A 23,559-nucleotide genomic window follows, 5' to 3' on the forward strand; every position below is an offset into this window, starting at 1 on the left:
AAGCTTGATCTCGATGCTCTTAATGGATTTGCCAGCTTTGCAACAAAGCTTGATCCTGATCTTTTCAGGACTGCAGCAAACCACTGTGATTGTCAACGTGTTATTCTTTTGATTGAACACTTGGTCTTGTAATTCTCTTGTCATTAAATCCTAAGCATAATGATTGATATTAATAAGCATAATGACACGAAGTCGAGAGCTTTTTCCAATGTGATCCCAAATTTATCTTCCATATCCACTTTTTCTGGTGGAATTCCTCCTTCTAGCTTCCAGTCAAACTTGTGGATTAGTGAGCATCAAATGGATCATCCGATGAGCCAATGACAATCCAGGGCATATCTACGACCAGCACCAAATGAAATCAGCTTAAAGTCACAACCTTTTACATCAATTTATATCCTATGAACCTCTCTGGCTCAAATGAGTTTGGGTTCTCCCATAAATTTGATTCCCTTCCAATTGCCCATACATTGACCAGGACTTGTGCGTTTTGAGGCACTGTGTAACCGTAGAGCTTCACATCTGCATCAACTTTTCTCGGTACTAGGAAGGGTGTTGGTGGGTGTAGCCTGAAGGTTTCCTTGACAATGGCCTGCAAGTATGGTAGCTGTGAAATGTCTGATTCTTCCACCGGGTTTCCTTTTCCTATGATTTCTTGTAGCTCTGCTTGTGCTTTCATCAGTTTTTCAGGGTTGCGAATAAGTTCTGCCAATGCCCATTCAAGGGTAGTCGATGTTGTATCTGAACCTGCACCAAACAGGTTCTGCAGACAAGAGATCGAGTTATTTTTAATAATGTAGAGAAGTTGTTCTGCAAAAAAAAAATGTCTAAATCAACTAGTGAAAACCAGTAATAGATTTGGAATTTTTCTAGTTCTAATTCCTCAGAGTTTTCTTGATTAATGCATCCAAAACATCGTCGCCTGATGTTGATCCTGGTGGTCTTTTGCCTTGCAATCCCAAATGCAGACCCCCATCTCCACGCCAATCCCCTCCATAACTGCAGCATATGTGTTCACTCTCACCTGCCCATCAGCCGGGTGCACCCATTTCTCACGAGATAAATCCAATCTCTCCCTTGTACTCACCTGAACATACCCAGCTCCCTCTGAGACAGCAGATGCATAGAGTTTGGAGTCTTCCACCATCGCATTCCGCCAAGAGCCTGATGAACAAACCAGATAGCCCAGGCAAATTACTTTTGGAATATTTCGATTTACTTTTAAGTATTTTATATCTACGTTTGCAAATTCTGCTATATTATAACACTTAAACTAACAGTAATTGATATAAATTATAACCTTGGGACTTCCTCCAACCTAACTATGTAGGATTTACTTGCTTTCATTCATAGTTATACTAACAATAAGCCAATATTCCAGATTCGGTATATAAGAACAGGAGCTATTTTAAATCACTTTAGAGATGATTTTTGAATTACTTTTGAATTTCTCTATTTACTTAGATATATAATAGAAAACCTCTTTCGTTTGTATACCTTAGCTAATTTGATTTACTTTTGAGATGTTTTGAATTACTTTAGAGTATCTAATATTTACTTTCAGAACCTATGTAGGAATCGAACCTACACCTCTATGTATCCGCATAGTGCTCTACCACTTGAGCTAAAAGGTTTACTCTAAAGTCTTTTTTATTTGTTTTGGATTAGATTTAATTTACTTTATATTATTTTTACTAGTATATATTTTCATCAAGCGAACACCTTCATATATATATCTGCTGCAACACAAATAATTAAAATCAAGTCTTTCTAGAGCATAGCCTTGCCTTTGCCATTTCAGAACAACTACAATACACCCCATAGTGCCTCCTTTCAAGCTAATACTATTAGCAATTTATCATTCTTTATTAAGCCAACAATAAGATAATTAAAACTTGATTGATAAAGACAAATAAATAAAGAAGCAAATATATACATACTTTTTCCAGGGACAAATGTAGACATAAGAGCATTTTAGTAATTGATGGGATCACTCTTTAGGAAGGATATTTTCTCAAACACCACACCATGAAAAACAACATAGGAAACAATCATAGCACTATGTAAAAATCAAACTCACTAGATTGAGCAGAACTGCACTAGCTAGATACAGGTAGAGCAAAACTATAGCAACATATTATAGATAATAGCAAAATAAGACTTCCAACTAATAGCAATTTCATAGATATGACTCTCTTTAGCACAATCATGAGCACAACTAGTTGATGTAAAAATTGTGAAGATGATCTATAGTTACAAAGCACTAGTAGTTGGAGCAAAACTAAACAAGTAGATGAGCTTGATCCTACTGACTTGTTTCTCAAAGCCTGAATGACAGCAAGGCAATCTCCTTCCACAATAATACTTCTCCCGCCCAAGCCATACGCAAATTTCATACCCCATATGATATCCATAGCTCCAGGTACATTTGTCTCCAATCGTTCAATGCCCTACACCACAGAACAACCCTGAACCGAGCCATTACAGTCACGCAACACTGCCCCCAGACCAACCCCTAACTTTTCTACAACTCCAGCATCAACATTTAGCTTTCCCCACCCCTCATCAGGTGGTGACCAAGCTATAGGAAGGGGCATACCAGCACCCCTTTTTTTATTTACTCTTATCGTATTTCTATATGCTTATTAATTACAGGGGGAAAAAACCTCAACCATAAATTCATTGATTACTACTTTTTGAGCAATTTAATCTACTATTAAAAATATTTAGTTTACTTTTTATGGAATTATATTCAAGTCCACTTATAATTTTACAGATTCCAGAATAATAATTCAACCTACACAAAAGTCCACACTCTCCTCTCATCAATCTTGCTGGCAGCTTAACCACACCATTGCTTTGAACTCAAACTCAATCATGTTTGTTTGCAAACTCTCCGAATCGCACAAATATATGAGCAAAAAAAATCGACAAATTAGATTAAACAAGTACAACACATAATTCACAATTTCTACAGTAAACAATTAAACAACATCAATTTTTTACCATGAAATTACTTTTAAACTTGAGAAATTTCAAGGTAAAGCATATTATAATTATACATATTTTGAACTCGATTTGATCTCGAGCAAATAATTGAGAGTCGTTGTAGAATATTTTGAACTCGATTTGATCTCGAACAAAATTCACCAAATTAAACTAGCAAACTTCAAATTTTAGCAAGATCTAAATGAAACAATGCACTAATTTTGCTATATAATTTTCAGAATGTGTAGAACCCTAAATTGACTATACTGAATATAAAATTAATGAAATTAAAATCGGTGATCTATAAAAAAAATTAAAAAAATCTTACCTCAGAAACTACATTAATGGAATATAGAAAGCTCATAATCCGCTTCAATGGAGTAGTGAAAGCATGAAAGTCGCTTCTATGGAGAAAGCTCGAAGGCAGCTTTAATGGAGAATTCAGAGGATCCTTGAAATGGATGAGAGAGAAAATGCTTAAGGAGAGAGAAAGCCAGCTTGATTTTTGGGAAATGAATTGAATATGTGTGAAATAATCTGGGCCGCTCATCACACGCGCATCCAACTTAGATCTAACGATTGTAGTTAGTTCCTAGTTCCTATTATAGAATTGGTTCTCATTATAACTTGGTCATATTGTGTATGTGTATGTGTATGTGTATGTGTATGTGTATGTGAGGGATGAAAAACAGATCAATTCTTCAATTGCAAAAACAAGAGGACGAAATTCACTCTTCTTTTTTCTCTCTGTATTTCACCATTTGAAATGGTTGAAAATTCTTCAATTGCATTATTCTAAGATAAAATTTCTCCTCAAGCATGTCCAAAATTAACCTAAAATACTTTCAATTGCATCAAGAGAAGTAAGTATTTGAAGAATTGTGAATTATTTTGTTAATTAGGGTTTAATTTTTGTTAAATTTTGAATTGTTGCATTTAATTTGCTCAAATATACTGTTGAGTAAAGGTACTGAATCTGCTCTTGTTGAGCTTAGATTATACCTTATGTTATTTTTCATCAAATATAATGTTAATTTTGCTTACACCTTGTGTTATTTTGTTAAAACATGTGCTATCTTACAAAAACTACTTTAGATTTTTTATTTTAATAAAATATGTATTATGTTACTTAATCGTGTTATTTTTATTGTTATACTGTGTTATTTAGTATGAAACCTTATATTAATGTTTTATGATTTAATGTAATTGCGCTTAAAAATAGTGCTATTTATTTCCTTTGTTATTTGTTTAAACATGTGTTATTACTTATTTTAGATTATATATACCTTCTGTTATTTTGTTCAAATCTATTAACTATTACTAAAACAAAACATGCTAACATCATTAAGGGACACATGTCAATTTATAATTAAAAATTTTCCCGCCTAAACGGTTTTTGACATCATCATTTTTTTTCTATATTTCAAAACTAAATAAATACAATGCTGCTTTCAACATTAATTAATAAGATTATGACTTTTTTTTAATATAAAATTGACAACTTTTTAAACAAATAATGGCTATTTAATTCGTGCAACGCACAGGACTAAACTAGTATGATGTTATTTTAGCTTACATTTTGTGTTATTTTTTTTATACATAAATCAGTTAGTTATATTGTGTGAACATTAATTTTTAATTTTTTATTTTTTTTTTGAAAAATTGTGCTATTTTACTTAAAGCTTGTATTACGTAATATTTTGTTTAAACTTAAGTTATTTTAATTTGTCAAACTTTTGTTTGCTTTATTTTACTGTTTCACCTCTTCTTTAAGTTTTCTTCATCACAATCTAGCTATCTTGTCTTTTCAATTTTTTTTTTTCTAGAACTTCAACATAATTTTCAATTCATTAATGATTATGAAATATGATTTTTAAGTTTCTTGCTTCGTTTACCCCTAATTTCTATCTCACGCACCCTCCTTTTTCCCCTTTTCTGTTTTTTAAATTTTAATAAAAAGTTGTATAATTAACCTGGAGTACCATGCTCACGGTACTCCGTGAGCATAATAGAAATTGCGAAAGCTTGGGGTTTAGGGATTGCCAACCCTCATACTAGTCTATCCAAAAATAGAGAAGTCTTACTAAAATCTTAGTTTTCTTTAAAACCAAAAAACAATCTCTAAACCCCACGTGTACACATACTGGGCCCCACCCTAATCCTACAAACAACAGTTATTGTTAACACAAAATCATCATTTCATTTTGTTTCAAAAAAAAAAAAAAATCATCATTTCATTTCACACTTGATTTGATCATACTCTTCCTCTCGTACCTTCCATCTATCTCGCCGTTACATTCCCCCACTTTTTTCCTCAACAAATAAATATTACGGAGTACTTTGTTTTCAAAAAAAATATTACGTAGTACTTTCTTCTTTCATTTTATCCTTTTTTTTATTTTATTTTATTTTATTTATTTATTTTTTATTATTGGTCATTTTCATTTTATTTTTTACTGAAAATTTCTTCACTTCTTCCTCAGAATTCTCGACCGCGAAATCAGCTTTTTCGTTTGCCGCTCAAACTTACCTTCTTCTTCAAATCAAATCCTAAAACCCTAAAATTTTCTCTTTCTCTATTTCCCCCTTTTTTCTGGAAATTAAAAGTCTCAGATCTATTTTATTTTTTATTTCGTTTGTGGGAATTTGAATTTTTCATAACTGAATCTCCGAAAGATCTGTTACTAACTTCAAAAATTAGTAACAGTTTTATCATGCAGATTTAAATCTACAACATCTGAAGAGGTAAATTTTCAATTTAATTTCAATCTTTGAATCGAATTCAATTTTAATTTTTCATTCAATTTCGTATTTTTCTTTCTATCTTATAGATTGTTTTGAATTTTTAATTTTTTTTTGATTAATTAATTTAGGATTGTTCGACGGGAGATTGTTATACAAGTTTTCTTGGAATGGTTTCGTTCTTGCATTGATATTGGAATTTCAATTTGGATGGTGTTGTTATTAAATTGGGAATTTTGTTATACAGATTGGTGTTGCAATTGTTGGTCACATCATAGTAGATTAATATGGGAGAAAGGGAAATTTGTGTATTGCTTGCATTACCCTGTTACAATGCCGAAAACCCAAAGAAAGTCAGAAATGAATTGAAGAGGGAACTGGGTTGTGTTGTTAATGAAGCTGAGTTAGGAGCTTTACCTAGTAGAAAGAAACATGCTAAAGAAGAAGCTTTAAATACGAATTTTGATGATGTAACATCGGAAGTATTGGACCCAACTCGGCCAATTGTTTCGTCGAAATTCGAAAATGATGATGGAAATGAGATTGAGAATGTATCTAGTTTGGAGACTACTACTTGCAGTCTTCCTGTTGAATCAGGTGGCAGTAGAAATAATAAGAATAATCTAGTAAATCCTGATGAAATAACTTCTGAGAGTTCGGGGAACTCTTGCGCAGTGAGCTTTAGTGATGAGGTGACTAGGGTTCGTGGCTGCACCGGAGTCTCTAGTTCTCAAGTTACTCTGGAAATTCCTGAGCATGCTAGCACTACTGGGATTCGAAAGATTACTCTTAAATTTAGTATGAGTAAAAAGAAACATGAGAACAAAGTACTTCCCATGACACCTCAGGTTTTGTCTAATGGACTCCATGATGGAGATTCAATTATTGATTTAAATGACGAGGTTGGATTGGATGATTCAATTGATCGCGTTTCATATAACATGGAGTTGAAAATGTCGAAGAAGGTTGTCCCTGATAGCTACCCCACCAATGTAAAAAAGCTGCTGTCCACTGGTATATTAGAAGGAGCAAGAGTGAAATATATTTCCACCTCTGGGGAGGTATTTATGACTCCGACGTGTTCAATAAATGTTGTGTAGTATTCAGTTGACATTTCTTTTTTCATGTGGATCTAACTTGCTTTATATGGTTGCCACTTTCTAGAAAGAGATACCTGGGGAAATTCGAGGTTGTGGATACCTTTGTGGTTGTTCAGTATGCAACTTTACCAATGTGAGCTACTTTCACAATATGGTTTGTCTTTTTTATTTTTATTTTTTATTTTTGAGCTTCACTACATATATAATCTTACAGTACTTTCAAATTATGAGCAGGTCCTTAGTGCATATGAATTCGAGCAGCATGCTGGAGGGGCGAAAACTAGGCATCCAAACAATCACATTTTTTTGGAGAATGGGAGGCCAATTTATAGCATTATTGAAGAGTTGAAGACTGCTCCACTTGGAATGCTCGAGGAAGTGGTGACTGATATGGCTGGTTCATCTGTCAATCAAGCTTGGAAAGGTGAGTTTTTAATCATTTATTTTCTGTCTTACTGGAATTGCTGAAGGATTATTAATTTGCTGTTATCTTGATGCGTCCGTGGCACTTTGTGTACAAATTTTTTTTACAAGCTTCTGTATGTATACTTCAGTAAATCTACAACCGTGCAATCAGTTGGTTTCGACAGAAAGGAAGTATCAAAAATCTGCAAGCTTTCCTCTGTCACATCTGAGGTAAGAGCAACTTTCTTTTCTGTTAGTTTGCATCACTCTATGCACTTTTGTTTTTGTTTCTAATTTCTGTTCACTCATGCAATCTGCTTTACCTGAAATTCACGATTGATGTTTCTAGATGATTAATAATGTTTAGGATTTTCATTGAGTTTGCTTGGTTGTCTAAGAGTAAAATATTTTCCTTTGGAAACCTCCTCCATAATAATTCTAGACTCGTGATGGTTTAAACTAAATATAAAGGGTTAAGGACCTTTTAAAAAAAGTAAATGTTGATGATTGAATTGTTAGGTATAAATTGACCTATGTGTTATTGCTAGATATAATGGTATTTGTCAACTGTTCTTAGATGAGTTAGATCTATTTGGAGCTGTAAGATTTCCTTGGTTATCTTTTTTTTTTTTTTTTTTGAACGGGAAGAATAATATCATTAATAAAAGCCATACGGCATCTACAATAATAAGGATCTGTAAACCACATATTTAGAGAAAATATCATAACTTTTACAATCAAAATCATAACTAATTTGCATATTTGGCATAGCTCATACTCCACCGCTTCAAGCTTGACGCGAGCAATGATTTTCGATATCTTTGCATCTTTCCAAGTTGAGACCTCTGCAATTTGCGTTGATGTTTTGATCGACCGGTCGATGACAAATCCCAGACCCATAGGAATCCAAATCGCCTTCCCTATTATTATAAGAACCTTAAAAATAAAATTCTCATCCATAGATGAGAATCAAAATCCCAGAAAATTGGGAAAAACCCAGAAAATTGGGACAGACTCTCCCGATGGAGAGAACAAAACAAAACATATAAACCAAAACGTAAAATAAAACAAAAAACTAAATTGAATTAAAGAAAAAGTCTAATTTCTGAAGAAATTAGACTATTTCCGGCCTAAACGGCCAAGAAAATTAAAACCCTAGAAGAGAGAGGAGAGAGGAGAGAGAAGAGAGGAAAAGGAGCGGCTATTTGCACTTTCTGAGGAAGTGTTATAATTAAAATAATTGAATTAATGAGAATTTAGAACAATTAGATATAACTAGTAGAGTTGAGAAATCTCCTAAGTAAATGCTATCTCCATGTACTTAAATTTCTTTTTAGCCTCAAATGGAAACAAAACTGGTATTGTCGTTATGTAATGCTGGGAACTCATCTTATGTGCTTCTCACATGTCTTTTCCAAAAAAACAAAATGTTGTGCCTTACTGCCGAACCATTGCTCCATTCCATATGGTTCATTTTCCTCAGTTCATTCTTTTTAGCCACTTTGGCCTTTACAGCCTTCGTTTTAGTTGGTTTTAATCCAGAGCCCAGACATTAGTTTAAGCCATTGGTTTTCAGTCAGTGTTTTTGACTGTCTTGATTTTAACTGTCTTCGTATGCTTCGCTGGCAAGATACCATTCAAGGAGATGATGTGCATAGTAAGTTTTTTGAAAAATAAAGTACTACATAAGATATATAGATGATCTAAGGCATACATTGCTGTACTTTAGTTCTCTATCTCAATTTAATTGTCACACCATGCTTTGCACATAGTTTTATGTGATAGGCTGTCGATTTTTCTTGTATTAAATGATAGCAGATACGATGATAGATGGTATTTGAGTTTTTTTTTTATTTGAATGAGAGAAGGTGTTGGACCTAACTTTTGGTAGTGAGCAATGGGTCCATGTCATAAAAGGAAGTCCATGTCATTAATGTGTTACATTAAGACAGATGTAAAAGGTAAATGTGGAGATTAAATAGAGACAGAGGGAATATTTATTATAAATTAGTTTTTCTTGTTTTCTGTTCACTAAAGATGAAATGTTTGCACTATGCTCTGCTGTTAATGACTTGTTCATTTAAGTCCTTTTCTTGGTTTGTTTTAACTTTTTTTCCAAATATGATTCACTTATTGCTGTATGAGGTATTATTCAGATATAAATGAAATTGTAATATTTTATATGGGAATTCTTCTCTGCCCAACTGTCTTGAAGTCAGTTGTGACGTATTAATGACAGACTGTATGTAGTGAAACAATGAGTTTTCTTCTTTTCTTAGCATCAAAAGTATATGTGAAATTTGTACTGTAGCAAAAATGGCTTCAGAAAACAATATAAATTTCCTTCCTTTTTGGGTTTAAGGGTTGGATTTTGTACTTCTATACTTGTAATAGGAATATTTTGTCAAAGGCAAATGTTTGTCTGTAGATTTGTCCCTAAGATATACATGTGCAGTACTAAGTTGTAATCTTACATTCAACACAGTACATGACAAATAAAAGCTGCACTTGTGTTTACACTTAGTTTTAGAAGATTTTTTGTGTGTGGGTATAAATTTAGTATTCTAATGTAAAAAGTGGGGGCAAGTGGGGGGAAGTAGTTTTGTAATGCAAAATTGTGCAAGTCTGTTTTGAGAATTAGTATTATAATGTATAAGTGGGAGTATAAAAAGTAATACTCCCTATGGTTTTTTATGTTTTACTTACATAGGTTTAAGAGATTTTTTTTTTTTTTTTATATTTATTTTTTAAAGGTAAACGAATGTAACATAAAGTAGGATAAAGTAAGAGAGAGTGTAAACTGGTGGTGGTGGTGGGGTGTGTAAAAAAGGTGAATTAAGTACGAGAGTGTGTGAAAAGGCGTAATTATTGTGGGGTAAGATGATAAATGGATTATGCCTAAAATAGATTGAAGCAAATTGTAGTTAGAACAAAAAAGAATGGGCAAAAATGGAAGTTGGTAGAACAAAGTAGAATGCAGGGAGTATATAAAGTGTGGTAGGACCTTACTATATATGTAGATGGTGCATTTATTCATACACAGTCAACTTAAGTGACTGATATTTTTTAGAATCGGTGGGATATACTAGCAAATACTTGATTTCTTTTGTAACTCACCTAACAATTATGGATAACTTATCTTCTTTGGTCTTTATTTGGCCATCAAAATTTCTAAACATTCATTAAGAAGCATTACCATAATCTGCTTAATCCTTATTTAACTTGGGTTCATTTTCGATAATCGACCATCCTCTCTAGCATCTGAATATGTTATGTGTCAACATTACCCATGATTTTGAATGCAGTTGCCTCTAATGCTCATACTGAACCAATTTGCTACACTCTTATCCCTCTTAAGTCTTCACAAGTGTTTATAGTCTATACTCAGGATTATTAATGAGGAATGAAATATTGAAATTTTCTGGTTTGGAGCTTGATATGCTGAAATTCTATTGTGGTAACCCGCTAATTATTTCTCTATATTCCTATTTGGTTGAGCAATCTGACATAAGGTCATTTAAGTAGCTAGTCTCCATTATTGTAAGAATTCCATCTAAGGATGACTTATTAAGATTCTCTTCTTCTAAACTATTTGGTTGAAATTCCGGATATATGCATATTGGTATATGGTTAAGTGTCATTTAATCGCCTTGTACTTTTTCAATCTCCATTCAGTTCCTTACAATAAATATCACTTTAGTGATTTGATGTCTTAAATTTCTCTTCTATTTTGGAAAAGGTGCTACAATCATCTAAATACATCTTTCTACCCGCTACCAAAAAGGCATAGTTCACATGACATTTAATATAAAAACTCCCCCATTATCTTCTTTCACATACATTTTTTTAAGATAAAAATTGATAATCAAACAAATTTACACCTAAAACTATGTGTGATAAGATTAATTTGAAAAGTATCATGACATTTAGGGAGATGCATAATGGAGAAGGCCATGTCACTTGCTTGAAGAAGAAAATAGATAATTAGAGGTGTTGGAGCTTATTTTTTGTCAGACATGTGAAGTAATATCAAACTAAAATGTTATGAGCTATTGGCTTTGTTTGAACTTTCTACTTTGATTGTGCTTTGACAATAACATAGTATGAAAAACAAAAATTAGTTCCACCTTTTAACATTTTCCAATGCACATGGAATAAGATTTTACCAACTACGTATTTAAATAATCTGTCAAAAAAGTTGATATTATAAAACTGCATCTTGAGAATAAAGATTTCAAATAGAACTAACAAAAATAGAAATATGGATAAACTGCTATATTCTTTTGCTACCTATTGGTTGATGCTATCTTCATGGTTTTGAAGTCTGTTCTTCTTAGTATGCTAGATATTTAAGGCTAATGATTAAATGGAGAATGGTTTGTGGATTACAAGTGCACAAATTGTGATGGTGCACGATATTAGTATTATAGTAAACTATAACACAACCTTTCATGAACTACATCACGTGGTTCTGAGTTTCCTTAGTTTAGTCATTCAGATCTGTTGGATAGTTTTGGGAAATTTATGATATCTCCTTTATCTTCAAAAAATTTACTCCTACACTGAATAAATTTCTCAGTGTCTCTAATAAATGTATGGATGATGATCAAAGATTAGTCAAACAAAGAGCATTACCGTTAAAACTTTTGGGGAAGTGGTTGGACCTCAAAAGTCTCTTTCCTTCCCTTTACATTGGTGATATTGGTATGCATGTGCAAGTTAGTATTGGATGCAATATTTATCTTTTGAGTTTCATGTCTACAGGTCAAATGATTCTACCTGTTTCGTCACTGGATCACATAAGAGAAGTTTTGAAGGTGGTGTTAAGAAGAGGTAATGATGATTCTTCCCATCAAGGTTTTTAAATCATGGCTGCATTATGACTGCATTGCAAAGGTTTTTAGCTTATCGCGACCTTGTTATTAAGCCACGATAGCTGCAAACCATCCACATTGCCCATCAATGTAGTTCTAAGACTGTTATTGCAATCACAGCCACACTTGATATTTAAACTCTGCCAATTTTTGGTGCTGCTTTTTGTTTTGTAATTACGCTCTTCTTAAAGCTTTTTGCGTGGTTCATGTACCAGGGACAATGATCTGCACCGGTTGCTCTTCCTGCCAAATGGGCTTCCAGATGGTGCTTATTTGGCGTACTATGCTAAAGGACAGGTAAGCTATAGAATAATAAGCTATAGAAAAATATTTTTTTCATCTGAAATTGTTTCTGTTCAATATTGCATTTCTTGGTTTTCCTGTATTTTTCTTTTTATTGGGAGAGTTTGTTTGTTATTATGACATCTATTCCGATACAGAAAATTCTTGATGGTTACAAGCAAGGGAATGGTATTGTCTGTGGTCATTGCGAATATGAGGTATTTTTTTAACCTCTGGATTTTTTTTAATTATTTATTTATTTATAATTTTTTTAAAATGTATTTTTAACCTCTTTGTTCTGGGTTTCTTGATGATCACTTTCTCTATCTTATACATTGCAGATTAGCCCTTCGCAGTTTGAAGCTCATGCAGGATGGGCTGCCAGAAGACAACCGTGAGTTTCATTAATTTGTATTTTTTGGTCTAATTTTCGAGATGGCAATTGATAATATGATCTTTTACAGCTATCGTAACATATATACTGCCAATGGGCTTACTCTCCATGACATAGCCATGTCACTAGCTAATGGACAGAAATTGACCACTGGAAACAATGATGACATGTGTACACTATGTGGAGATAGAGGAGAGCTTATTCCTTGTAGCGGCTGCCCTAGAGCTTACCACCCAAGTAAATCTCTTTCCATAATTTTTGATGTGAAGTATTGTACTTGTTGAATTGTTCTGTGCTTTTATTTCTTTCATTTTATTATTCTGTTTGTTTGTGGATATTATATGAACGAGCTGTCTTTCAATTGCTTTCTGCAGTAATGAGTTATGTGTGTCTGTGTCTTTTCTTTTTTTAATTTTTTGTATTACTTGTATTAGTATTTTTTTATTATTGTGTGCTTCTTCACAACTTTATCCCTACTTTCCTCAGCTCCATTTGGGTAAGGCTGTGAGTTTCTTTATCTTTCTCAGATATCTCTCCTGTCAATCTGGGTTTTAGATTTTGAGGATAAATAATATATTTCTTTGATTATATTTTGCTTACATGGTTTCACAATTCACACTATTTTCATAATTTTCTTAGACGGAAAATTGGCATAAATGCCACACTTTTTAGTGGTATGAAGTAACAAAATCTCCCTTTGTTAATTTTTAGTCAAAATTACAGATGGAATGGGACATAGAAGTTTTGTCGGCCAGACATTTTAATTAAAAGAAATACAGTTGATAAAGCTCTCTAATTTATATACTTTCCACCTCTTGAATGAAATTGTTACAACCAAAGAGAGTTAAAGTGTATAAATGTAGATGACCACATAGCATTTGAGAGAAGGGAATGGAGGGACAAGATCACGTTTGATGATCACTGGAGATGAAATCTTTGTTCATGTAGCCAACCCCATCATTGCGATTAAGGCTTCGGTGTTATTGTTGCTGTTGAGCTATAGAGAAAGATACTCTGTATTAATAGTATTTGAATTATTAAGAAGTAAGATAACATATGTATTGATTTTATATGTATTACAAAGTATATTTTTCTTTATGTATTGTTTTTCCTTCTTGTTCATTACCTTTGTTTTATAGGGTAAAGAAGAAAGATCTTCATATGGTCTTTATTGATTTAGAGAAGGCATATGACAAGGTGCCAAGAGAGATACTTTGGTGGGCAATGTTGAAGAAAGGTATCCCACGAAGGTATGTAGACCTAGTTAAGGATATGTATCGGGATGTGTCAACAAATGTGAGGACATGCGGAGGGTTGACAAAAGATTTCCCTATTACAATCGGATTGCATCAAGGGTCTGCATTAAGCCCTTTTCTTTTTGCAACGGTTCTAGACGAATTAACTAGACCAATTCAAGATGAGGTTCCATGGTGTATGCTGTTCGCAGATGATATCGTTTTGGTGGATGAGACTAAGGATGGGGTTAATGTCAAGTTGGAGCAATGGAGGCAAAGGTTGGAATCTAGAGGGTTTAAGCTAAGTCGGAGTAAGACTGAATATTTGGTATGTCGTTTTGGCACTCAGAGGGGGACAAGCAATGAAGTGGTGAGTTTGGATGGAAAGGATTTGACCATGAGTGAATGTTTTAAGTACCTAGGGTCGATCATCCAGAAGAATGGTGACATTGATCAAGACGTGACCCACAGGATTAAGTCAGGGTGGCTTAAATGGAGAGCGGCCACGGGAGTGCTATGCGACCGCAGCATTCCCTTAAAGTTGAAGGGAAAATTCTACAGGACTGCCATAAGACCAGTGTTGCTCTATGGTACAGAATGTTGGGCTTCTAAGAAAGAGCATATTAAAAAGATGGAGGTTACGGAAATGCGCATGTTAAGGTGGATGTGTGGAAACACTTTAAGAGATAGAATCAGAAATGAGGTTATTCGCAAGAAAGTAGGTGTGGCGGGCATTGTAGATAAATTAAGGGAAAATCGTCTGCGTTGGTTTGGACATGTAAGACGGAGACCCGAGGGTGCACCGGTGCGAAGAGTGGAAGAGTGGGACCATGGAGGGATTAAACGAGGAAGAGGGAGACCAAAGATGACTTGGTTGGAAGGAGTGAGGAAGGATATGAAGTGCATGGATTTACGTGAGGATGAAGTTTTGGATCGTAAGGGATGGAGGAGAAAGATTTATGTTGATGACTACACGGAATAATCAAATTTGGTTCATGTTAGCCGACCCCACTTTTGGGATTAAGGCTTTGATTGATTGATTGATTGATTGATTGTTCATTACCTTTGTTTGATAACTTTGAGAAGTACAAAACCCAGATGTCAGATCAGCTATTTTGAATATAATTATCTTCCTACAAATAGCTTTCATTTTCTCTTTCCTACTAGTTCCACTTGTATTCCTTTACAGATTTTGTGTTGAGGATGAAAATTACTTTAGATCATCGACAAATTTATTGGTCAAACAACCTCCGCAAATAAGAAAGTTTTTTTTTTTTTTTTTTTATTCTTTTTGTTTACTTGTAAGCATAGTGTTCATTGGGTCAGGGGTATTTCGCTGCACACGATTGATATGGCTTATTGAGACATAAAGGAACAGAGCAAATGAATTTATCGTAACCCCTACCAATGCAGAATTTTGAGTGTTGTGACCCTTGAACCCATGGATTCTAAAAGTTACCTGTTGAATCTATAACATTCTATGTACATTGTTTACACTCTCCATCCATTTTTGTTTTCCCTTTTCTATCTTAGGACGTCCCTCAATGTATGCTCCACTGCTTTTAGCTCAGTAAATTAAACCCACCCACCCAAATATAAAATATTGTTGCAAACACAAATGGTGCATACATAAAAGGATTGGGGCACTAATTATTTTCTTTCATTATCTGTGATTTTTGTTAAGTAAGGAATATTGGAAGCACAAGACAAAGAATATGTTTTCAAAAAAAAAATAAAAGACAAAGAATATTATTTCCAAACAGAGAGAAGAATAGGTACATTTACCTGAGTTCACAGGGCATAGAATCACCCTTCTTGCATTTGATTCCTCCTAGTCCTTTAAGTGGATCGTGGTTTACAATGAACTTGTTAATTAGGTTTATTCAGCTCTTCATCTAAGCATATGGATAATAGAATGCTGTTTTTTTATTAGTTCTACACTCTAGTTTATTTTTAATGTATGCTAGTGGTGGTGGAAAGCTATTAATGTAAGCCTTGTGGAGACGTGGTCCAAGACCACCCGAATATACATATACTATATGCCTTTTCGTCCTGCATTTTCTCTGTAAATATTCAAGAACACCTGAAATTTTGAATATCACATTGAAGTAATGTTTCATTGTTTTATTTTATTTTCAGCCTGTCTGCATTTGCAGAGTGCCCCTACGGATGATTGGCGCTGCCCTGATTGTAATGATAGGAAAGCTGAGGTAGCCTCTTCAAATAGCTCTAAGCCAATTATTATCAGGTTGACGCGTGTTGTAAAGAACTCTGAAACTCTTAGTGGCGGTTGTGTTCTCTGCAGGTTGGTGACTGTAGGTGATATGTTGCGCTTGCCTCTGCCCCTTCTTCCTTTGTATTTATGCTATAAATTCTCTTTGCAAAACTACTAATATGTATTTATTCAATGCCAGATGTTCTTGTATGTTTGATTACATTGCATGCTCATGTCTAAAGAGGGCATGCAAAATTAAATACTTCTTCCTTTAATTTTGTCACATGCGTGGGGGGGGGGGGGGGGAATGCATTAGATTTTAGGTAGTGGAGAGCCGAAGAGAGAGAGGCAAAATAACAAGGGTATATATGGGTGTTAAAATGGGTATGTTGCAATATTAAAGGAACGGAGGAAGTAAATGCTACCAGTCTTATAATCATTCTAGAGACTGCCATGAAGGTATTCAGTATGCTTTGTTTTAGCTGACTATCGACTGGGTTGTTACTACTCACTAATCAGAAAACCCACTTGTGGGTGTATTAATATAGTTTTCTTAATACTGCATGTTGGGTGTGTTATTTCATTTGGTGTGTTCTAACTGTATTGTTCCTGAGTTCATGAATAAGACCTTTGTTGGATCTATAGTTACCATGGAAGAATTCCGGCTCCATGTTTAGTACTAATAATCCTAGCACACTTATTGTATGCATTAACACTAATATTATATGCTTTTTACAATTTGCAACCATTCTAACTTATCCTATGACTACTCATAACTGTTCATTTTACTTTTAAAGTCTTCACACAAGATTCTCTTTTATACATAATCACGTAATTAGATGATATTGATTGCTTTTTTTTTTTTTTTTATTTATTTATTTTTTTTTATTTTTTTTTAAAAAAAAAAGTAATTTGTTGCAAATTTCATTGATATTTCTCTGAACTAGATTATGTTGTTTCTATTGCATGATAAATTTCCCTAATTTAAAAACAGAGAAAATCTTGAATTTAGAACTGGAAGTTTGGTGAAGTTATTTGTATTTTGATGTTAATTTGTTTGAGAGAGAGAGAAAATTGTCATACCTCCACACATTACAATAAATTCCAGATTCTTTTAATACAGAATAACAATTGTTACATATTTATTATCTCATGTTGTGCGATCTATTCCCTGCAGCTTATACAGTTAAATTATATTATCTTGAGGAATTGATGGGTATTTGTCTCCTTATTTTCATGCTTTAGAGTGATTTTCTATTATTCATGTTGAAATGTTGTATGCTATACTCATTTTTTTTTTCTTTCTAAGAATGCTTCTTTTGACTGTATTTGTTGCTAAGTTATTGATGCTGATGGATCTTTTGTCTCTATTGTGTCCAGGGCAGATGATTTCAGTGTTGACAACTTTGATGATAGAACTGTTATAATTTGTGACCAAGTATGTTTTTCTACCTTTATCTGTGTGATTTTACATAGTAGATCATTCTCTTATCCAGTTTCTCTCCTTCTTCAAGTCCAGATCCTCATAAGTGTTGTTTTACTTGTGTCTAATCAGTGTGAAAAGGAATATCATGTTGGTTGCTTGAGGGGTGATGGGCGTTGCGATTTGAAAGTAAGTGACTGCTTTGTTACGATCTTATGAATTTTAATAGTCTTTCTCTTACTCTCTATCACAATTTACTGCAGGAACTTCCCAAGGACAAATGGTTCTGCTGCAATGATTGTGATAAGATTTACGTTGCTTTAAGGGATCTTGTTGTAAGAGGGTCAGACTTAATTCCATCTTTAGAGTTGATCAAAATCAATATGAAGCTTTTGGAGAAAGGATTGAGTGAGTTCGCTGATAATGATATTCAATGGCGCATATTGAGTGGGAAATGTCGCCGTCCTGAACATCTGCCTTTGCTTTCTACAGCTGTTTCGATATTTCGAGTGAGGATCTATCTGCATCTTAATTTCTTTTGCTGTTTTTGTTATTCTGCGTGGTTGAAGATTTTGCTATTATTGATAAGAGGAATGGATGTATTTCTTTCTCATTCTGATATTTATGTGAAGTTACTTAATATGATTATGTTTTTGTTTTTACATCATTCATTTTTGGACATGTGGATTGATTTGCATCACACTTGCAAGTGCACATGCCCATTAACATATGAATGTTTTGGGCTTCTTGTGTGCACTTGCTTGTGATAAGTGTGTGTTCTTTTTCATCGTGGTCGTTAATATCTTCTCCAGCTCTAAAGGTTTTTTTTTTTTTTTTCTGTTGTAATATTGATTTTTTTTTTTGAACTTGCTCTCATACTGCTGCAATTATGCTGATTATTTTTTAATTGCATTGTTATATTCTTCTTTTCTATACAGGAGTGCTTCAGTCCTATAACTGCAAAGACTGGGCGCGATCTAATTCCTGTAATGGTTCATGGGTAAGTTCATTAAATGGATTTATATGCTTGTGGATGACTGGAGTTCTGGCAGTATCTATGACTCCATCTTAAATTTTTTTTACATGCTTTTATTTCCAATATTGATCGCATCATTTGTTGCTAGCTCTTTTCTGACGGTTATGAGTCACCAACTCATGCCCTAGGTTCAGGGCTTACCGCTCATACCTACTGATGATACTGTTGTTGGGTTGATTGGGGGATGGGGACTACCATATATTTGAGATTAGGTTATGCTTTTTTGTTCTTTCCAACGTTTCTACTCTGGGGGCTAGAAACTGTTTTCACAGTTCAATTATTTGCTAACATGGATTGAATTTGACCAATAAGAGTTATGCTGCATGAAAGTGTGTTCATTACATTCTTTCCTGTAAAACCTTCTGTTAGGGGCTATGTGAACATCTAAATGACCTTTATTCTGCTTTTATTCCATTAACTTTAATGTTGATGTGATTGACTGTTTCATGAATATTGTATGAAGCAGCACAACAGTGTTCAGTCATCTTGTTTTTTTAGCTGAAATGCTTTCCCAGTTTCCATGGCTATCTATAATGGAGGTGTTCAGAAGGTTTGGGTAGAGGACCAAATTTACGGGTAATGCATAAGGTGTAAATCATAGATATAGAAGAAGATATAAGCTGAAGGCATTTTAACATATATAAGGAAATATTGAAAAAGTTGAATGGGTGTAAGATAAATTACGATAGAGAATGTCAAAAAGAGAATAAAGTAAGAATGTGGAAATGTGAATTATTGTGGAATTGAGGGGGTAAGATAGTAAAAGGGGTAGGCCTAAAATAGAACAAAGCAAAACGAGTGGAACATAAAAGAACAAACTAAAATTGAAAGTGAATAGAACAAAAAAAATAAAAAACCGGAGGGAGTACAAATAATTTCAGTCAAATTAAGTCTTTAGGCAATATTTCATGCACAAATAAGTTTATTTAAGACAGAATAATTTGAATAGATTAGAGCCTTGAAAATTTATGTGCAATATTTTCCCATTAATGTCTGTTGTATCATGAATTACTCGTACTTCACAATAAAACATACATTGTTGCTGTATCTTTGTCTCCATTTTATGGATCTGATTTATGCATTAAAGTATGAGATGGTGATAGTTCTTTTTATTTTTATTATTGTCTGGACATAAAGACCATAAAGGCCTCAAACTTTATTTTCTTATCAGTTTGCACAGCCTGTTAGCTGATTTTTATTCATCGTTTTTTCTTACCAGGAGAAATATTTCGGGCCAGGAATTTGGAGGAATGTATTGTGTACTTTTGATGGTTAAGTAAGTTTTTTGTTATAAGCTAACTCTCTCTCTCTCTCTCTCTCGGTACACACACACGTTTTATAATTTTTTTTTTTTTTTTTTTTTTTTACCACATCACTTTTTATTATGTTATATGTTGTCGGAATAGTGTCAACTGATTTTTTTTTTTTAAATTATAAAAATGATAATATGCGTTGTCAAGGGTGAGTGAATGGTGCACATGGAAGCGATGAGTAGGAAAGTAAGGGATAGAGGAATAATTGGAAATTGAATTTATAAAAGGAGAATTTTAGTTCTCCTCTTATCTCCTTTGCATACTAAACGGAGGAAAATTGTATAACCAGCATCTGTTTTGTTTTGTTTCTTTTTAAAAAAAAATAAAAATTGGGTGCATTTAACATATGTGTGCTAGGAATTAGCATGGTTTCCAGCACTAGTAATGGCAGAAAACAGAAGAAATAGGCTGATTATATTGATTAGGTGAGAATTACATTGATTTGGATGATAATATCACTTCGAGAGGTGGATGCGCTCTCCTAACATGAGCTTTTGAGAGGCTCACTCTCTCCCAATGACAAACTTCACATTATTCAACATGTTCTTTTTCCTCCTAATGAGGTCTATTTATAGAAAATCTTTCTTAACAAACCTTTAACTTAACCTCTAACTAGTAACTACTAATAGACTATGACTAACATGCCCACCCCTTAATATTGATTCCTGGCAATTTGCAGGTCAGTTGTCGTGTCAGCTGGTCTTCTTAGAATATTTGGTCGTGAAGTGGCTGAGCTTCCCCTTGTGGCCACAAGCAAGGAATATCAAGGAAAAGTAAGCATTCGATCTTGGCCAATTAAGGAATATCTTATGAGCTGTGCATTTTCTTGTTATTGACAAGTCTTTAAAGTGGGCATTGAGAGTGACTGTCAGTTTTAAGTTGTTTTAAATTTAATTACATTTATATTATTTATTTATTTTCTGATTTTGTTGCAGGGTTACTTTCTTGCATTATTCTCTCGGATAGAGAAGTTACTTTGTGCCCTGGAGGTGAAAAACTTAGTGCTTCCTGCTGCTGATAAAGCCAAATTTATGTGGGTAAATAAACTTGGTTTCAGAGATGTTAGCCAGGAAAGAGTAAGTAGACATCTATATAATATATATTCAAATTTACAACATATAGATAAACATCTGTATGACTGCATCTGAACAACGCAATAGAGTGAATAGAATTGTGAAGCTGCCGGAAGTAGTTGCCTCTTGACTAATTTGTTGGAATTTTTTTTTTATTTTTTTTATTTTTATAATATTAATTGTTTGTTGAAAACCAGGGAGTTCTTCAAACACTGACTTATGTAATTTTGTCTTTCTGCAGCTGTCTCTGTATACCAGGGATTTTCAGTTGACAGAATTCAGTGGAACAGTTATGCTGGAGAAAAGTGTAGAAGGAGTTATGTATGAATCTGGGCTATCTTCCTGATTATTGGAGCTGTCATAAGTAGCTGGACTTCAATGAATCTTTGCCTCACTGGTGAAAAGGGAAAGATAGAAATGGGAAGGAAAGTTTCTTAGATTTAGAAAATACTTTTTCTTCTTTTAGTAGGAGTTTATAGATTTTGTTTTCTTTCACTTCAAATTTTCATGCTACAGAATTTTTCTAGAAGACCTGGGCTGCATTTGCATCTTAGAAAAGTAAAAGAAAGAGATTTTGAGTGTATACATGTTAGTAGTGGAATTGTTGATGTGCTTTTTCACTCTTATAATAAATCTCTATAGTGGTCATAAGAAACAAAAGTGTTTCATTGTAAATAAGCTTGCTGATAACAGTTTTTGTTAGACAAGCATTCCCTGTAACAAAATGTCTAATGCAATATTTATTGCTCATAAAAGCATTTATTACAAAGTTGGTTTTTGGTTTAGAAGACTCCTAGAAAAAGATGAAAAAAGAGATTTTTTTGTGTTCGTTAATATTGGCTACGTGTATATGCTTTGCATGTAAATTAATTGGGTTTTTGAATTAGAAAAGCATTGGGTGGGTCGGCGTCACAAGTTTGGTGAGTCAACCATAATACAAGTTTACTTTATATGCAATTACATGTTCTCCCACATTTTTTTTCTCTTCAAGCTCTTGACTTCCCTTTCGCATTTTCTCAATCTCATTCCCAAACTACCATACAATGTAAAAGTGGTTGAGGTAATACAACTTAGTAGTGACAGCTGTGGTTAAGTGAAAGTGAAGATAATTTGATATCTTCATTCCCCTTCTCCATTTCCACTGTTCTACATATTTTTACTCACCACTTACTCAATCTCATCCATGTGTAGGAAATCTAGGAATTAGATGACATCAAACCTCAATGGTATGTGAAAAAGGAAGAATAAGGGCAAAAGGAGTGTACAAAAGGTGATGGTGGAGTGGAATTCACAATAGTGAGAGCCAAGATGTTCATAACCTCTCTCTTATACCACTTAATCACCAACTTGTATGTATTAAGAGCATTTCGAGCCAATGATCATTTGAGTGATGCATATATTTCGAGAGTTTTGCCATCAAAAACTCATATGGTTCTATCGTAGTCGTCGACTACGGACGACTACAGATGACTATAGTCGACTATGATATGAGACTAAATCTAAACCCTTGATATTTTTTATTGCTTAATCTTAGTCTTCGAATATTTTTTAAATTTTTTTTAAAAAAATCAAACTTACACAGTATTTAAGTCATGACAAATCAGCGACTAGTCAGCGCCTAATCAGCAAAGGGTTGTTTGGTTCATTACTTTAAGAGGATATTTTTTTTTTCCAAGTTATAATATTATAATTTATAAATAATCATTCAAAGTTATAACATTGAAGAAAATCATCCAAAATAAACGATTGACAAAATTCTTATGTATGTCTTCATCCCCATTGTGATAGCTTCTTCCATCTTTAATGGCGCACCTAATTTTTGATCAATTTTAAAGGGGCACTCAGCTCCATCTTCAATTTCCAATCTTCATTATTTATCCAAAAATTACCAAATTACATATTTTAGAATTTGAATCAATAAGATTAATGTTTATTCATCACTGCTTTAATTTTTTATTTTGGAGTTTGTATTAATTTAACTTTATAAAAACTTCGATTGAAAAATTATTGATTATATCTTTCAGGATTAATATTAGAATTGGAATGATTTTTAGTTTAATTTTGATCAAGCATATGATTCCATGAGTAATCATCCGCCATTGTTGAAAGTTGAAGTTTGAGCATGATTTTATGTTAGAAATGAATAAAAATAAATAGTAAGATATTATACCAAATTAATTAGTTGTTATTAATTCATTTTTTCTATTTTTTATTTTGTATCACCATTGATGAGTTTTGAATATAATCCCATGTAAAATAATTAACTGATGGTAAAAAAACCAACGACAAGACAATGCAGTACCGTTTTTTTTTTTTTTTTTTTTTTTTTTTTTTGTTTTTTTTTTTTTAATTTGAATTTAAACGAAAATACAGTTAATTTTTTTTTAAAAAAGGAAAAAAATGAAACAAACGTAGAAGTTTTTTTTTTTTTTTTTTTTGTTATTTTCCTTAAATAATGGTGATATATTTGACTAATTCT

The 23,559-nt window shown here is 33.3% G+C and overlaps 2 protein-coding genes across 5 annotated transcripts; one reads left to right on the plus strand and one right to left on the minus strand.

Annotated features, from left to right (window-relative positions):
• Nucleotides 1-336: 336 nt before the first annotated feature.
• Nucleotides 337-3,593, minus strand: LOC145623984 (cytochrome P450 76AD1-like). Of its 2 annotated transcripts, XM_081676902.1 has the most exons (4): nucleotides 3,317-3,593; nucleotides 2,314-2,894; nucleotides 1,088-1,164; nucleotides 337-763 (listed from the first exon to the last, which is right to left on the minus strand). In XM_081676902.1, the coding sequence occupies exons 3-4, from the start codon at nucleotides 1,145-1,147 to the stop codon at nucleotides 383-385; spliced, it is 441 nt and encodes a 146-aa protein (XP_081533028.1). In that variant the 5' UTR covers nucleotides 1,148-1,164; nucleotides 2,314-2,894; nucleotides 3,317-3,593; the 3' UTR covers nucleotides 337-382. The 2 variants fall into 2 exon arrangements, with proteins under 2 accessions (XP_081533028.1, XP_081533027.1); XM_081676901.1 differs by lacking the exon at nucleotides 2,314-2,894 and having other exon boundaries at nucleotides 3,317-3,588.
• A 1,384-nt stretch (nucleotides 3,594-4,977) lies between these two features.
• On the plus strand, nucleotides 4,978-21,868 carry LOC145623985 (uncharacterized). 3 transcript variants are annotated; one of them, XM_081676903.1, is made up of 19 exons: nucleotides 4,979-5,733; nucleotides 5,862-6,791; nucleotides 6,895-6,963; nucleotides 7,065-7,254; nucleotides 7,385-7,466; nucleotides 12,000-12,068; nucleotides 12,325-12,406; nucleotides 12,550-12,609; nucleotides 12,733-12,785; nucleotides 12,856-13,022; nucleotides 16,160-16,325; nucleotides 17,616-17,673; nucleotides 17,791-17,847; nucleotides 17,922-18,167; nucleotides 18,597-18,658; nucleotides 19,914-19,970; nucleotides 20,687-20,780; nucleotides 20,943-21,083; nucleotides 21,322-21,868. In XM_081676903.1, the coding sequence occupies exons 2-19, from the start codon at nucleotides 6,018-6,020 to the stop codon at nucleotides 21,424-21,426; spliced, it is 2,532 nt and encodes an 843-aa protein (XP_081533029.1). In that variant the 5' UTR covers nucleotides 4,979-5,733; nucleotides 5,862-6,017; the 3' UTR covers nucleotides 21,427-21,868. The 3 variants fall into 3 exon arrangements, 2 of the variants coding, with proteins under 2 accessions (XP_081533029.1, XP_081533030.1); XM_081676904.1 differs by having other exon boundaries at nucleotides 5,978-6,791; XR_014110354.1 differs by lacking the exon at nucleotides 21,322-21,868 and having other exon boundaries at nucleotides 4,978-5,733; nucleotides 20,692-20,780; nucleotides 20,943-21,082.
• The last annotated feature ends 1,691 nt before the right edge of the window (nucleotides 21,869-23,559 follow it).

The sequence above is a fragment of the Chenopodium album genome, chromosome 3, assembly GCF_948465745.1.
Source record: "Chenopodium album chromosome 3, dcCheAlbu1.1, whole genome shotgun sequence".
Taxonomy (NCBI): Eukaryota; Viridiplantae; Streptophyta; class Magnoliopsida; order Caryophyllales; family Amaranthaceae; genus Chenopodium; species Chenopodium album.

Bases quoted from the DNA above. Each gene is read 5' to 3' on its own strand.
- LOC145623984 (XM_081676902.1), bottom strand. From the start codon at position 1,147: ATGGTGGAAGACTCCAAACTCTATGCATCTGCTGTCTCAGAGGGAGCT. The intron at 764-1,087 runs GTGAGTACAAGG...TCTTGTCTGCAG, and splicing joins AGGGAGCTGGGTATGTTCAG to AACCTGTTTGGTGCAGGTTC.
- LOC145623985 (XM_081676903.1), top strand. From the start codon at position 6,018: ATGGGAGAAAGGGAAATTTGTGTATTGCTTGCATTACCCTGTTACAAT. The intron at 13,023-16,159 runs GTAAATCTCTTT...TTTTATTTTCAG, and splicing joins CCCTAGAGCTTACCACCCAA to CCTGTCTGCATTTGCAGAGT. The intron at 17,848-17,921 runs GTAAGTGACTGC...AATTTACTGCAG, and splicing joins ATGGGCGTTGCGATTTGAAA to GAACTTCCCAAGGACAAATG.